This window comes from Psammomys obesus, unplaced genomic scaffold (genome assembly GCF_907164565.1).
Source record: "Psammomys obesus unplaced genomic scaffold, mPsaObe1.curated_primary_1811, whole genome shotgun sequence".
Lineage (NCBI taxonomy): Eukaryota > Metazoa > Chordata > Mammalia > Rodentia > Muridae > Psammomys > Psammomys obesus.
In genome coordinates, this window is record NW_026585895.1 from 48,869,931 (window position 1) to 48,886,942 (window position 17,012).

Consider the following 17,012-nt stretch of genomic DNA (forward strand, 5'->3'; position numbering starts at 1 on the left):
TTTGGGACACCATGGCCTACCTAGTAAGAATGTCAAGTCAACTCCACCCAAGACAAGGTCTGCAGACAAGCTCAGTCAGAGAATGAGCAGACCAACAGAATGGAAAACCAGGCAGTGGCCAGGGTGAAGAAGCCTCGTGTTGATTTAATTTGAGCAATGACAGTGAGGCTGTAGCAGCACATCCTGGCTACAAAGCAAGCAGAACCCAAAACTGATGGTTCTGACACTCACTGCAGTGGGAAAAGGCTGTAAAGTACAAGGGAGCATTCCCTCCAGATGTGCAGTTTGGAAAAAACTGCAGACTGTTCTGTAGGCAGAACAGAAAAAAGCAGACAAAGAGCTAACTAAATAAGGTATGAGTAAGGTGGCTGGAACTAGACCTGGAGGAAACCAGAAACCACGCCAAAAGGTTTGAACTGTAAAGAAACCCAACAAGAAACCTCTGGGGACTGTCACACAGGACAGTCACCTCATGCATCCCTCACTGCACAAGTCACTTTGGTGGCTGCACAGAAAACAGCTGAGAGTCAGAGTGGATATGAGGAGGAAAAAAACTGCAGAAGACCCACTTCCTTTCCGGAGGTTTGCTCTGGGTTGTTTCCTTTCTTACAGTAAGGAATTCTTCCTATCGTTATAGCCTGAAAAAGTGATACAAGTACTTAAGTGTAAATTTCTAAGTCAGAAAGCCAAAGTGCCTTTTAAGAGATGCTTCTGGACTTGATCTGCAGGTAAGAGTCAACCTTCACCCTGGCTGAATTTCCCCTGCTAAGTTCTACCTCAGAAAGACTGTTCAGCACTCCATTCACAGTGAGCCTAGTCAGTGACTATCATGCAGTATTTCTACCCATTCTACCAAGGAGTCAGACTTTTTTTTGTTATTGTTGAATTATTTCATATTAACTATAATTTATTTATTTTATAAAAATAAGATTAAAAAAGAGACTTTTAAGGTGACTTACTTTTCATTCAGGTTGACTTTCACCGAAGAGGCTGAGGGTGGGAACGAAGGTTTCATTCCTGTGTTTGGGGCATTGGACATGGGTGTGCTTTCCAAGGTGGGCTTAAAGCCTGATGATCCAAAAGTGAAGGGAGCAGCAGGTGTGGCCATGGGGGATGAGGCAGGGGTCAGGGACAGGGAGCCTTTGGCCGGAGGAGCAAAAGAGAAGGTGGAGGTGCCAGAGCCCAGTGCTGCTCTGGAACTGTCAGACCCAGTGGGAAAAGGAGGGGGCTCCCCAGTGACAGAAGCAGACGACTTTAAGGATGAAGGGCCAAAGGAGAACACAGAAGAGGATGGCCCAGCAGAGGGTATGGCAAAGGTGGTGGTAGGAGCAGCAGAAGACACAGGTACAACGGACAAAGAGGCTGTTGCTGGGGCATCAAGGTTCTGTGGGGCTTGAGGAGAAGTAGGAGTGGTAGGAAAACTTCCTGCAATAAAAACCAAGGAGAAACAAAAGAACAAAGTTAAACTGTAACTCTGGTGGTCCACTTGAATGTGGGGGGGAAGGGGGAGTTTGGGTGAAGCTAGAAATGGTGCCTGTTAAGAAAACACACAGGGCTGGAGAAATGGCTCAGTGGCTGAGAGCACTGGCTGCTCTTCCATAGGACCCAGCTTTAATTCCTAGTATCCACATGGCAGCTCACCACTATCTGTAAATCCTGTTCCAGGGGATCCAATGCCCTCACACAGACATACATGCAATCAAAGCATTAATGTACATAAAGTAAAAACAATTTTTTAAAATTCTAAAAAGAAAAGCAAGCAGACAGTAGGACAGAGTTAGTCTTTCCATGACAGGGATTCTACAGAATAAGACATGTGAAACTTTGAATAATGACAAAATAGGGAAAGGCACTAGGCTGGCACAGGCCTTCATGAAGAGAAGGCACAAAGCAAACTCTGAATAGTGAGTTAATCTCACGCTGCATTATTTCATTAACCAGGAAATAAGCCTAGTTTAGGCCTCTGCCCCAAAACACTACTTAAAAGCAATTCCAGCCTCGCACAGTGGTGCACACCTGTAATCCCAGCACTCAGGAGGCAGAGGCAGGCAGATCTCTGTGAGTTTGAGGCCAGCCCAGTCTACAAAGTAAGTTCAAGACAGCTAAGACTACACAGAGAAACACTGTCTTGAAAAAAAACAAAACAAACAAACAAAAAGCAGTTCCAAATGAATTAAAGATAGGGTCCTATAAATAAAAGCCTTCGAAAGAGCAAAACTGGCAGAGTTGAATATGAGAGTCCAAACACTTTATCAGTTTAGAAGTGACAAAAAACAAACAAACAAACAAAAAACAGAAAAAGCCAGACAAGTATTCCTAAAAATACTTAGATATGAATCTTAAAACAACTGAGATAAATGAACCTAAATTTTAACTTGAAAAAACAAAACAAAACAAAAAAACAAACAAAAAAAAAAACCTGTCACTCCTACTTAAAAGTTTCAAGGCTAACGAATTTAGGTTAAGAGCCTAAGTCACAGAAGAAAAAAAAAATCCGATCTCTTTTACTCAAAGACATGTAAATGTAGCCAGGAGTGATGGCAAATGCCTTAAGTCCCAGCTCCCCCAGCAGAGGCAGGAAGATCCCTGAGTGGAGGCCACCCTGGTCTACACAGTTCCAGGCCAGCCAGAGCTACACTGTAAGACCCTACCTTAAAAAAAAAAAAAAAAAGAAAGAAAGAAAGAAAAACAAACACAAAAACAAATGCAGGTGATGGTGGCACATGTTCTTAATTTCAGCACTTGGGAGGCAGAGGCAGGCAGATCTCTGTGAGTTCAAGGCCAGCCTTCTCTACAAAATTAGTTCCAGTACAGACAAGGCTACACAAAGAAATTCTGTCTTGAAAAAAAAAAAATCAAAACCCCCCTCTAAACACAGAAACAAAACCAAAAAAAGACATGTAAATTTAAAGTTAATTTTGTTTGTTTGTTGTTTGTTTGAGACAAGGTTCCTCTATAGCTCTGGCTGTCTTAGACTCACTTTGTAGACCAGGTTGGCCTTGAACTCAAAAGATCGTCCTGCTTTTGCCGCCCAAGTGCTGGGATTACAGGCATACACCACCACACATGCTCTTAAAAGTTAATTTTTTACTTTCCTCTCAAACACTGTACCCTTGAAAGCAGTTAAAATGGATCCCTGCCCAGTGGCAGGCACCACATTAAGAAGGACTTTCAGAAGACATTTTCGCAACATGTGTCAAAACCCATAAAAAAAAAAAAAAGCCACAATGATGCCTCTTCTAATAAACCCTATAAAAACAATCTAAAGAATGAGAGTAAATATAATCTTTTTGTTTTGTTTTTCTAGACAGAGTTTCTCTGTGTAGCCCTGGTTGTCCTGGAACTCGCTCTGTAAATCAGACTGGCCTCGAACTCAGAGTTGTAAATGCTTCGTGTGCATGAAGATCCCATCACAAACCGCTGACTACACTACTTCCTGATGGTCTATGGAACCTCTTCTTGGATTTTTCTAACCTTTCTGCAATACAATTATTACCTCCTAAAAGACGGAAAAACAAATCAAGATAATGAGATAGAAATGAGACACTAAAATCTCGATATTCCTATAAGCCAGAAGTAGTCACTAGAGTTTAACAGGCCTTTCCAGTGTTTCTCTACGTGCACTCTATTTTATACAAAAGCACAACACAGCACACAGTGCTTCTTTATAGCACATCTACCTCTTTGCTGCCAATAAACATTTTCCACTGTCCACGCACAATCAACATTTGACTAACCCTCATGATTAACAGGTCTTTAAAACTCAGGCCAGTCACACACCAGAGCTGGGATCAACATGGCTGGCCTTCCTCTCTCTGTCAAGTGTAGGGAGGGTTGGAGAACGAGCTGGGGATGAAGGGAGGCGAAGACGTGTACACTTGTTCCAGGACAAGAGCAGCCATGTCTTGCTAACATGAACTAACTGTGAGATGACCACATGCATCTTTGAGTCACCTTCACTTGAGATGATCATGGGCTACCAAAGTAGGCAGAGGCACACACCTGAAGACTTGGGCTGTCGCTCTCCTTCTGGTGAGATCGGCTCCAAGGTCTTGATTAGGGACCGAACTCCAGGATTTTGATTGAACATATAAAATGGACAAAGCACACCATCCGTTGAAAGTAACAGGAGAACCGGAGGGGGAGGAAGAGTCTTTTCATCGTCTGTCAAAAAGAAAACAAGTGATAAAAGAGCCAAGTCAATTTTCAGGCCTGGGTCTGGAAGGGTCGCTTGCTCTGCATGAGGGTACTAAGGTGCTCCTGGCAGCAGCAGCTCGTCCAGATGTGAACCTGCAGCAGTTGCAACAAGAGCCCTTGTCACTATCAGATCACCTCACCCTGCTGGGCCCTATGGGACACTCCAGCAGCCCTGCACTCTCCCAGGTTCCTCCAGTCAGGAGGCGGGTTCGGCACACCCTGACAAGATAGGAGTCTCCAGGCAATGCTGAGTTTGGTACAGAAATGACAAGATGGCTGTTAGACACACACAAGTTAAGCTACTTTATACTCATTCAGTTGGATTTAAGCAGACAAGAGCACAAGCTCTTCCACCAAATGTGCCTACCAAACCAAGGAAAGGACAAGGAGTTCAATGCTGTCTGACCAGGACAGTGCTGTAGAGTGAAGTTCAAACAGGCAAACATTCTTCAGCTGCCTCGTCACATAGTCATTGTAGTCACACTACTGGCCTCCACAGGGAAAAGGCAAAGGCATACTCTGAGAACCTGTGCAGTTCCATTGTGGAAAAAATGCTCTTAGAGCTCTACTCCCTCATCCTCCCCTTAGGTGAGCGGTGGGCGCACTGCCAGCGGACTGTGACACTATCTTGTGAGGTCACTAGGGAACCAAATGGCCAGAAACTCTGCCATGAAATTCAAATGTTACGTACTCAGTCTGCTGCAGACACATGAGGTGTGCCTGTGGTCTCACCAGTGAGTACCCGTCTGTGGACAGCTTCGCACTGTCATGATCACCCTCCGCCACTCTGCAGGCAGGAACATGCTAATAGCTTCTAAGTGTCAACCCTTACAGAACAGGCATTTCTACAGCAAACACTACGCAACACTCACTGATGGTGACTTCTACTTCATTGGTATAATCTATAGCAACGCCCATGGGCAAGGAGTCATCACTCTTGTCTGTCACAGGCAGTTCAGCTCGATTAGAGTCCTCCAGTAGCCAAGATTCCCAATTAGTCTGCAGGGGGTGGAGAGAGACAGAAACGTGTTGCTTAGCATTTTGCAGTGCTTCTTCTCGGCACGATTCAAATCACCAGAGAACAGCATGCACGGTTCAGCTTCCTATGCTGATGGGGCAGCTCTGACACCTGGAACAACCTCTAAAAGTGTGAAGCACGCAGCATATGAGTGGTTAAGTGAGTTCATTTCCCCACTGCTCCTGGTGTGCCCAACCCCACCCTGTAAGGAGCCTCCCAGAGCTGGACAGTTCCTAAAGACAACGACATGGAGATCCAACAGCCACACTCCACAGACGCCTGTGACATTAGCTGCTGAGACAGAAAGCACCCTTAGGTCCTTTCTTCCTCATATCTCAGTCCTGTTGCTTATACTCCACAAGCTGCTTCTACATCCTCTACTCCTCTTTTGCTCCTGTTTTCCATCCAACTAACGACTCCCGAGTCTTAAGATTCATTAACACTCTGTCCAGCTTTCTGTCTTGATGGACTGGGCAGTATGAGCCAGAAGGGAAGAGGAGACAAGTAACAAAGCTAGAAAAACTTGTGCTGAGTAAGCAAGGTACAGGCATACAGCTGCAAACCAAGATGAACCTAACTCTTAAATAAACCTACAAAGAAAACAAAAGGGACCTGAAACCACTACAGGCCAGCATGCAAAGAGTGGCAGTGTGGGACTGCAAACAGAAAGATGGAGAGAACAGCTGAAAGGGCACTACAGGAATGCAGTGAGTATAACAAGAAGAGAGAGCACGGTTGGGAGCATAGCTCAGGTGGGAAAGTGTTTGCCACATGTACACAAAGCTCTGAGTTCCAGCCTCGACATTGTGGAAAACCATGTATATGGGAGGGGACGGGAGGGAGAAGGTTATTGTTGTCATTTAGTCTTTGTGCTAAAAGCTCATTGAAAAGGATGTAGCCTCATTATAGTCTTAACCAGTTACCTCTACTGTGACCTCTCAAAAAAGCATCACTGGGGGCTGGAGAGATGGCTCAGAGGTTAAGAGCTCTGGCTGCTCTTCCAGAGGTCCTGAGTTCAATTCCCAGCAACCACATGGTGGCTCACAACCATCTATGAGATCTGGTGCCCTCTTCTGGTATGCAGGTGTACATGCAGACAGCATAACATTATATACATAATTAAATAAATCTTTAAAAAAAAAAAAAAAGCATCACTCAATATCAAAGTGACAAAAAAAAATGAGAAATTTACCTGATCACTTTGTCGAGCAAGGATGCTAACTTCTGTTGATGCTGCAGACGCTGCCAGCACTAAATCCCTTAGGACAAAATCAAAAGGTTCATTACATTCAAGCCCATCAACAGCTTGAACCTGGGTCTCAGTGCCAACATAGGGCAAGGTTTCCTATCTAGCTGAAGAGAGGGTGGAAGGTGCTAGATGTAGGGCTGAGCTTTTTAGTTCCAGAAAGCCCTGGAAACCTGCCCACTGCTACCCATGCACAGACAAGGAAGACACACAATACCAAGTGTGGGCTCCCAACAAGAACCCTGCCCCACAACAGAGAAATCCTGCTCAAGAGGAGAAGCTTCAGTGAACTATCAAAGGCAAGCTGCTCTAGGAGAAACCTTCACTGAGTTAGGTAGCAGTATTTTTAACCCAGGTGTGACAGCTGATGCCTATAATCCCAGCACTCAGAAGGCTGAGGCAGGAGGATCACTGTGAATTTAAGGGTAGTCTCAGCTACAAATGACTCTTTTTCAAACAAACCAATCAGTATTCTCACTGTAGTCACTCACTGTGGTTGAGAACACTGGACTTGAGGGTACTGTTTGGTGGCAGCCCCACCCCTGGAGACAGAGAATGTCTATGACTTTGCGGCCAGCCTGGTCTACACAGTGAATACAAACCAGCCAAGGCTTGCATTGAGATCTTCTCTCAAAAAACAAATGGAAGGTGGTGGGAGAGGTAGGCGCACAAAAATTGGTCTTTGCAGACTAGTACATACTGATTATAGATAAATCAGGACTGGGAAGTAGACAATGTAGCCATAGGACATTATTACCCATCAGCTGAAAAGACACTCTCAAGCCTGGACTTTCCTCTCTTAATAAACTGTTTCCTACTGGAACTCAGTGACTGAGGTATACGGCCTGACAGTGGCAGGAATGCTCTACTCACCACTCCTCGATGTAACTGAGGTAGTAATGATGCTGTCGCTCTGTGCAGCTGCTGTAGCAGGGCTCCATGAAGTTCACAAATAGTTCTGGGTGCTTTTCTTCTTTTTTCTATAAATGAGAGAGAGAAGAGGGCCATATGTACAATTTTCCTGGGCTCCTACACAGCTCACAGTCTCAAGACAAAAATCACTCAAGCTTAACCAGAAACTTAATGCCAAATCTGTGTGCAAACATAGGGATCAGCTCTGAAGGCATGCCAGGTAGCATAACGACAGAAGAAACCCACTGACTAGGAAGTATATCCTGAAACATCCTACTAATAAATATTTTTATGGATTTTGAGGCTGGCACAGCAGCTCACTTATTACAGCAGCTCTCAGGAGCTGAAGCATTAGGATAGTGTGTATTGGAGGCTAACTAGGACTACAATCTGGCTAGGGTAAAACTGTCTTGGGCAAACCAAAGCAGCCTAACTTCAACAGGGAAGCACAGGCTCAGCATTCTCTGCTCTTTCAATGCCACTTAGCTTGCCAACACTTTATAGCTCGTGTTAATTGTTCTTCTGTTCTCAAAGCCAACCCACTTAAGGACTCCATTGGTTTCTCCACTTGGCTAAAGCATTCAGAGAAGCCTTCACTAACCCTGTCTGCAGTGGCAACCCTTGTCATCACCTGCCCTGTCCAATTTCTTCTCTCCACCCCCACTACAAATTACCACTCATCAGCATGTGAGATCCTTAAAAGCAAGGGCTTCGACCTGGTCACCTTTGTATGCTCAGCTTTGAAGCGGTGCCAACACACTACCTGCATCTCATAAATATCTGATAAATGAATATTAAAAACCAAGACAGGGGCTGGAAAGATGGCTCAGTAATGAACACGTAATGCCTTTACAGAAGACTTGGGTTCAGTTCCTAGTACACTCTAGATCCAGGGAATCTGGTGCCCACTTTTGACCTCTGTGGGCACCAGGCACACATAAAATACACATACATACATGCAGGCAAACACTCATACACATAAAACAAACATTTTTAAAAACAAGATATTCCCTTGCTTTTCTAAATTATAACATAAGTAAACACACAGTTTATCCACTTTTTCTAAATTCTTAATTAAACCATTCTTGTGGTGGCTTGAATGAGAATGGCCTTCATAGGCTCATATGCTTGAATACTCGGTCTCCACTAAGTAAAACTGTTTGGGAAGGGTTAAGAGGTATGGCCTTGTTGGAGGAACATCACCGGGAGGGAGGGGGTGTGGAGATTTCAAAAGCCCACACTGGGCCAAGAGTCTTTTGCTCTCTGTTGCTCCACTCAGGATGTTGAGCTCTCCGTGCCACACCTGTCCACTCCCGGCCATGATGATCATGAACTAACCCTATAAAAGTGTAAGGAAGCTCCCAAATAGTTTATTTAAAAAAGCTTCTATAAGAGTTGCCTTGGTCATGATGTGTCTTCACAGCAACAGAACAGTGGCTAAGACAAGGCTCTAAATGGACCATAATTGTGGTTCCAGGCCCATTGTGTGATACTGAAAACTTACACCTGACTCTACTATCACAGCCAATAAGGAAAAGATTTTAATTATAAGTTAGCTTTCCTAGAAGACTTCTGTGACTCTCAGAAAATAAAGACACTCTTTTCACATGCTTACCGGGAGTAGAGCCATCACTACATCTGGACATGTTTCCAACGCCCCATCTGCACCAGCATAGACTATCGTGAAGACATACGTGCCAATCCACAGCACATCTAGAACTGAAAGACACACACCTTCAATTCCTGAGTAACCAATCTCAGCAAGAAAGACATAGCAAAAAGCCTCATATGTTAATAGCCTTGTGCTACAAGAATTACCCAATGAATAAAAATAATAATTCACAGACACAAAAGTAGCTCAATTTCTTAGAAGTAGTAGGTTTTCTGCAGGATTATTACTAGGGAAAATGATGTAGAATTCTTGTGAAAATGCAAGATCCATTTCAAGTTAAATAACTAAATAATCTCAGACATTACTTGTAAGACTGGCTCCCACACTCTCCTGAGTAGGGATGGAGGATCCCACCTGGCTAGAATGGTTGCAGTAGAGACCAGATAAGCAAAGTAGTTGTTACCTCTGACAGGGTGATCTGACTCATAAAATGGAGGACACGGAATGACCTTTTTTTCCTGCAAAGTCTGAAAGAGATATGAAAAATGACAAATGAAATAATGCTTAAATCAATGAAACAGTCAAATCCAATCAGATCCCCTAGAACCTGGTATTCCATACCCCACCCCACACCCAAAGAGAAGAACACCATCTTTTCCTAGCATCCTACCCAGGCAAATGCTTACATGAACACCTTCAGGCACAGCTGATGGGAATGCTCAATGCAGCAGCACTCACAGGGCCACAGCTACTAGTACTGATGCATAAGACCACCAAAAAAAAAAAAAAAAAAAATCACTTGGGCCTTTCTACACAGCAGACAATAAGGAGCCACTGAAGAGAGAATAGCTCCTCCACAGAGCTGGAAAGAAGACCTACGTATATTAAGTTATTAAAAATAAAAAGGTAGGGCTAGGGGTGGTGGCCCATGTCTTTAATCCCAGCTCCACCCTGGAGGCAGAGGCAGGCAGACCTCTATAAGTTTGACACCATCCAGATCTACATAGTGAGTTCTAAGACAGGATTACATTGAGACCCTGTCTCTAAATTAAACAAAATAAACAAATGAGGAAACAGCAAAGCAATGAAAGTCAATAAACAACATTATCATTTTAAAGGCCCCTATGACTATGCACCCATTTTCACTTAACAATATCTGACAACAGGAAAAGGTGGTTGCCTGTACTCCTAGTTACTGCAGAGGCTCAGTGGTTAAAGAGCTCTTGCAGGACCTGAGTTTGATTCCCAGCACCCACATGGGGGCTCCCAACCATTCCTAAATAAGGTCCAGGACATGTGATGTTCTCTTCTGACCTCCTCAGGTACAAAAATGCATCCATGTGGTTCACATACATACATGCACGCAAAGCATTCAGAACCACAAAATAAAAAGGTCCAAACTTTTTTTTTTTTTTGCTGGTCATGATGGTGCGCACACCTTTGATCCTAGCAATCCAGGGGCAGGCAGACCTCTATGAATTCAAGCCCAGCCTGGTCTACATAGTTAGACCATCTCACAAAAACAAAACAAAACAAAAAATCCTCATAAGGAGAGGAGACAATGCAACAAGAAGCATCTGTTTGGTTTATTGCCCACAACTGGGAAAACCAAACCTTTAAGATGGCTAAAAGATTAAAAACTGTCCTTTAACTTCCTTAACTCCTTTTCCTTTTAAGCTGTTTGAGGGAATCGATCCTCTTGGAAAATTGCTAAACAGACTTCATTCACAGACATGAAGCATAGCTGTGAGTAGAAATGCCTCCTTCTGTTTAACATTTCCTGAAGAATCCACAGTAAGGGCCAGGTGTGATGGGGCATGCCTTTGACACCAGCACTTGGAAGGCAGATGCAGGTGGATCTCTGTGAGTTTAAGGCTAACCAGGACAGCCAAGGCTTGTTACACAGAGAAACCTTGTCTCAAAAAAAAAAAAAAAAAAAAGACAGAAAAGAAAAAGAAAAAATCACAAAGATGTCCCCAAACCACCCCCAACAGTGGTTACTTAAATAAAGAAAAGTACAAATCAGTCACTCACAGGAAGATACTGGACCACAGTTCCATTCTGCTTTCCTACTGCCAGCTGCTTTCCTTTGGGACTCCAGCACACTGGGAAGAAAATGGTACCAATTAAAAAACTGAGGAAAAGAACGCAAGCCCTAAGATCTAGACAGCTACATAATCACTACCACAAAAGGCCATGAGTCACCCCCAGCAGAGTGGAGAAAGTACAACCATTTTATCTGTACAAAAGAATTATCAATCGCACTCACGACTGGGCCATTAACCGAACGCTAAGAATGATTTTCCAGTAGAATTTTGAAGACAAGGAAAATGGAGGTCTTCAAAGGATCAAGGAATTACTCCACTGTTCCTATTTGTTACTTCTAGTGCTTCCCATGGAGATACAAATGACTTTCAGATGGCCACTCTTTTAGACTTAGAAACAATTATTCTCAAGAATCCAGTTTAAATGAGCTGTGCCAAAATACTTCTTTATCTCAATAGCCCAAGCACATTCAAATTAACTCATGTATGCTGTTTGGCTTCAAGACCATTAACTATAGAAATAAAGAATATTCTCAATTTCCACCCCCTCCCATCCCCAAGCAATCCACACAAAATAAGAAAGCCATCAACTTCTACTTCTAGAAATTAATTTTTAAAGAGCTTGCCATTACTGTACTTTATGGGTAGAAAGCCTCTATTACCCACCACATGTAACTGCCGTGGAGGGAGGAAGAGTGGCACACACTTTCACCACATCTGTAACTTGCAGGACAGCAATACTGCCATCAGCCAGACAAACTGCCACCATGGAAGGGACAGTGGGGTTCCACTTCATATCAGTCACCATCCCGCCTGCATCGTTTGAAAGCTTGTGATAGGTAAATGGACGCTTCAGTGGTTTAGCCTGTTCAAATAAAAGCACAAATGCAAAATAAATTAATAAATTAATAAACACAAAGGCATTTAGGATTCAGAGGAAATGACTGAATATGCATCCTTTCTTAACTCAAACTCTATATTTCTTCATAACTAAGAAACTAAGTGGCTCTGCATAGCGATCTATTTGCTATAAACAATTCAATGGAATTTAAAAATGGTCATCAATTATTCCACTATATTCAGTGGGCCTGCTGGTGGGAATATGCAAATATAAGAGTCAATAAATAGCAGAAAGAATGCTAAATTCTTAGATCTGCTTCTTAATGACCTTGGCTAGGCTTTTTGATTTCTTTCTTTGGTTTCTGGTGCAGGTAAGTTTTATCTGTTCTGTTTTTTGAAACAGGTTCTTGATTACATACCCTGACCTAGCCTCACGTTCACTATGTGCCTACTTCAGTCTATGGACTACAAAGTGTGCCAGCATGCTTTGAAATCTGCCTTTCCATCTGTAAAATGAAGACAACTATACCTACTATAGGAAGCATGGAAAAAGACCAGCCATACAAATACCTAATCCCAAACACCTCTGAAGGGACACATGGCTACCTGTGGTGTCTATTATAATAGCACATCAAAGCTCATGCTGCCCTCCAGGCTCCTTCATTATCACAGGTACCTGTTACACATTTCAGAGTTTGTGCTGGGACCCTACCACTTCTCTTCCCCTACCCTAAATTCCCTCCAATTCACTGACTTCCCTCTCCCCAGGTACTCATTCTCCTTATAATTACCCTGCTCTTCTTGATATGCACCCCAACAGACTTTCTCTAGTCTCTCTGCCCTGATATTCTCACCTTTCTCGCAGAGCCCTGGCCATATCCAATCTGTTATGTTCAGTTTACTTTTCTTCTCTGCTCTAGACTCTTCCAAATTCCTCTATTTGCTCTCTTATTGCTACAATAGAAACCTTCCCCTTAACCATACCATGGAGCAGCCATGTCATCAGTTTATACAGTTTCCAAGTTAGAATGTCTATGAGGAAATCTCTGTGTTCCCCTGTTGAAAATATAGTTTACAGTAGCTTACCTGATTTGAAAATGTGCGAACATCAAAAAAAGCTATAATGGAGCCATATTCGCTGGACATCATGCATGCAGAGAGTGTGAGGTTATCGCAGCTCAGTGCCAGGTGATGTACTGGGAACTTCATAGGAACATTCATGCCCTGGATTGTGTCAACTATCAAACAGAAAAGACAAAGCAGAAAAAGCATGTAATAGGCACATAGTCATAATCCTTTATCCAAGTCAATAGGAAACAGTTTTTTCATCTATATAAACATATACCTGTTGGGAACAGATAAAAGAGTTTGTCTTAAGTAATGCCATTCTGACTCCATTTTACCTACAGAGTGAAATAAAGTTCAAGTTTCCAGGGCCTGGTAGGGCTGGGGACTTTAGAACTGACCAACTTCCTCTCTAAGCTACAACAGTTACTCAAAACATAATGCCTGTTCCTAACAACAGAAAGAACAGATAAGTTGACTGGTTAGACAAAAACACTTCCATTCAATATCAGCTGACAATGATGGAAACACTTGGGAACGTCTCTAATCCTCGAGTTCTGATTGGTGAAAATTGTAACTGTAACTTGGCCCAGGTGCTTGTGGTTTTTATACTTATAAACTGTGCTTCAGCTCCTACCAGGAAAAATAAGGCTCCCGAGTACTTGTCAGGTGGCCCTGATGGATCCTTATATGATAGAAATAATAAAAGATTTGCTATTTCACAAGCCTACTGGAGTATTCTCTCCAATTTCTCCTGACAAAAAAAACAGACACAGTGTGACTTAAATACCTAGTATCGGAACTAATCTTAAGTCTCTTCTTAAGATTAGTTAATGGTAGGTAATGGTGCATTAAATAGCCCAAGACTCTTCTGATTGCCCTTGCTGAAAATGCTTTTGCTACAGTGCCCCACATACACATTTCCATCTGTGAGGTGGTTATGCCTTCTCCTAGACAGCCAGAGGCCAAGTTCAACTGAGCAAAAGAAATGCATGGCACAAAAGTAACTTCTTCCCTCTCATCTTAGAGGAACACAGAAGCAACAGCACAGAGAGCTGAAAGAAAAATCAGAAAGGCTTTTGGCACACCATCTGGAAGGAATTTTGTCCCCTGCAAGGCAATCTTAAGGCCAAAAGAAATTTTAATTTTCACATTAGAATTGTGTCTTGGGAAGGAAATACATTGATGAGCGTGCCACCACAGCCCTGTCTCTGCTATGCAATATAAATCAAAGTACTTACCAATTTTATTGGGATCATCTCCAGGTTTGTTTTGGATAAGAAGGCTTTTAGTAGGAAAAACATACAGGCCATTGGTGCCCCCAGCAAAGAGCATCCCATACTTATTGGATATGGCAAGCACGCTCGATCGCTCCTTGGGCAGCTCTTCAGGAGAGTCAAAGATCCTCACTTTCTTCAGTGCTCTAAACTGAAAGTCCTGTTTTGAAGGATGAAACAAGATCAATTTTCAGGAATGAAGAAATTAAATCATGCTTATAATTATACCCCATAAACACAATTTCAGTATAACAAATATACTTATTACATTGAGGCCAACAATTTGCCTGTTTTTAGATTCTGTATTTTGGTGGTGAATGGCGTAATACACATTAACATTTGTTCAAAGAAATAAATAAAAAGGACTGGAAAGATGGCTCCATGGTTAAGAGCACTGATTGCTCTTCCAAAGGATCTGGGTTCAATTCCCAGCACACACATGGTAGTTCACAACTGTCTATAATTCCAATTCCTGGGGACCCAATACCCTCATACTTTGTTAATTTGTAATCCTTTTGTTAAGACTCCTCCCCCCCTCACCTTTCCATAGCCTCCACCACAGGCACTCTAAACCTATCTACAAGTTAGGGTTCTAGGGAAAAGAAAAAAAAAAAAACCTACAAGAGAAAACTTATTTCTGTAGAGATATGCACATTCCAAAATGGGTGGTTAGCATGCCCAGACATACTAATTTCCGTGCAGTCAATGTTTAATACATAATTACTTAAAAATAAACTGAAATACTCTCAACCCCAGATGCCTATGGTGGGCAAAAAGTTCACCCAATTTTCCCCACGGGGCTACACTATACACACACTATATACACTACAGGTTCATAAAGGAACAACTCATCTATCTATTTGTGATTACCATCCTAATAGTCATGACTGTACTACTCGGTCTTGGTGGCCTTTATGTGGAGGGCCAGTGTGAAAAGCACATCTGAGGAACATGACACATGCCATTAGGGGGCTCAGCACAGGAGCGCAAGCTCACAGCTCAAGAAAGTGCCACTGTTTCTAAGCATGTTCTGAGCCACACTTTAGTGATCCACTGTTCATACAAATTTCTAATGCCTTCCTGCAATCCCTCATTTCCAGCTGTCTGCGGTTCTCTGAGTTTTCATTCTTCCAGATGATATAAACCAACTATTAACACTGTGTGCAGAAGGTGGGGGTGGGGGCACACCGTATCATTTGGTTCACTTGCCTTCCCTTTAGTTTTCTGACTTCAAGCTGACTTCTAGTACCAAACTGACTTTCTATTCATATTAGCTAGGGGTTTTGGAAGGCAGATGGTGCTTCTTGGTTCCACCTTTAGTAGTTTGGATCACTTTCAGGTATCAGCATTGAGAGACCTAAGAAGGGAGGATCTAAGCCTATTGTGGTGATGCACACCAATAAGCCCAGCACTTGGAAAGTGAAGGAAGGGGGATCAAGACCAGCCTCGACTACACAGTTAGAAGCCAGCTTGGACTAAAGTGAGCCTGCCTAAAAAATAAGAGAGACTCAAGGCTTTGGCCACGTGACTTTGGATAATTTATTCTCAGAACTTCAATTTGCTGCTCTTTACGAGCTAGTTGTAAGTGATGATGGTTACAGTACCCCACACGCAATAAACACGAACCCTTATTACCCCTATGGCGACCAGCATACGAGAGTCGCTGGGGTAATTCAAGAGGCTTGGTCACACCCATCCAAGGGGAGGTGACTCGCACTTGGAGGGCACTCACGCCCGCGACACGCACGGAGCTGCGGACGCTCGGTGAGGTGCGTGCTCTGAACCCGGCAAACTGCAGGAGCGGCCGGCAGAGGCGGGGCTCCAAGGCAACTCCAGGGCTGCCAAAGGCAGGGAGGCCCCGGCCAGTCTCTAACCTTCATCTCCCGCTCAGGTATCATGGCATCCATCTCGTCTCCCATCCTCACAGTTTCCAATTCACCGCCGCTGCCGCTGCAGCCCGCGGCCTTTCCCACACAAGTCAGGCCGCTCGGGCCCCAACTTCCTTTTCTTAGCGCCAGCGGCGCGCGGAAGATGCGCGTTTCCGGCGCGTGTGATGACGTCACCATGTCGGTTTGTGGTGCGCTCCGCGGCAGCCGCGGGCTCCTTAGACGTCGCGCGCTAGCCAATCCACCAGGCCTCATTGGCCAGTTCCGAGCAGGGATTGTGGCCGAGAGGCGCGCGCCGGCGTCCTCCTTCCTTCGGGTGCAGCGCGCCGACACGCTCGCTTTTTAAAGTGTTCTTTGGTGTCGCGGGCGCATGCTTTGTCATCCGAAGACTCTGGGACCTTCCCGGTGGCCCTCAACCTGCAGAGCTGTTAGTAGCTTCCGATTTAGAGAAGTTAGGGACTTTGAAGCTGTTGCCAGGGAAGAGCTTTGAGAGGTTTTGGAAGAGCGGGCAGAAAGGTTCAGTTAGTGGGTGCACTGGCGTGTGCTATTGCAGAACCCTGTTACCCAAAACTGAAAACGGGAAAAAAAAGGACAAAAGACCGATTTTGTTTGTTGTTTTCAAGGTAATCACTTAAGAGCATAAGCCATATTCACATCGCAAAACAATTTGTGCTTAGCCTTGCAATGTCGCCTGAAGGTTTCTAACCGAAACCCAGCTGCGGTGCGTGGCCGTCGTCCCAGCTCTTCGGGGAGGGGACAGTAAGAGGCCAGAGACTCAGGAATTCAGGGTCCTCCTTGGCTACATAACAATCTCTAGATATCCTGGGTTACATAACACACTGTCATTGAAATAAGGAAATTCCACACAAAGCAGTTTAAACTATCCAATATCTTTCAGCCAGGAAGGGTTAAGA

General features: G+C 43.8%; 1 protein-coding gene across 4 annotated transcripts in view; it reads right to left on the reverse strand.

Annotated features, from left to right (window-relative positions):
* Nucleotides 1–16,203, reverse strand: part of Nup214 (nucleoporin 214) — an 85,077-nt gene extending 68,874 nt beyond the window's left edge. For 3 of the 4 annotated variants that reach the window (XM_055600185.1, XM_055600186.1, XM_055600184.1), the window contains exons 1-12: nucleotides 16,087–16,203; nucleotides 14,177–14,372; nucleotides 12,957–13,108; nucleotides 11,697–11,895; nucleotides 11,020–11,090; nucleotides 9,449–9,512; nucleotides 8,989–9,092; nucleotides 7,335–7,441; nucleotides 6,408–6,474; nucleotides 5,070–5,196; nucleotides 4,003–4,164; nucleotides 960–1,425 (exon numbers count right to left, since the gene is read on the reverse strand). In XM_055600185.1, coding sequence (XP_055456160.1) covers nucleotides 960–1,425; nucleotides 4,003–4,164; nucleotides 5,070–5,196; nucleotides 6,408–6,474; nucleotides 7,335–7,441; nucleotides 8,989–9,092; nucleotides 9,449–9,512; nucleotides 11,020–11,090; nucleotides 11,697–11,895; nucleotides 12,957–13,108; nucleotides 14,177–14,372; nucleotides 16,087–16,131 — 1,760 coding nt within the window. In that variant the 5' untranslated portion in view covers nucleotides 16,132–16,203. Of the gene's footprint in view, nucleotides 1–959; nucleotides 1,426–4,002; nucleotides 4,165–5,069; nucleotides 5,197–6,407; nucleotides 6,475–7,334; nucleotides 7,442–8,988; nucleotides 9,093–9,448; nucleotides 9,513–11,019; nucleotides 11,091–11,696; nucleotides 11,896–12,956; nucleotides 13,109–14,176; nucleotides 14,373–16,086 lie in introns of those variants that run through there. The other variant, XM_055600187.1, reaches the window with a different exon arrangement.
* Between the last annotated feature and the right edge of the window lie 809 nt (nucleotides 16,204–17,012).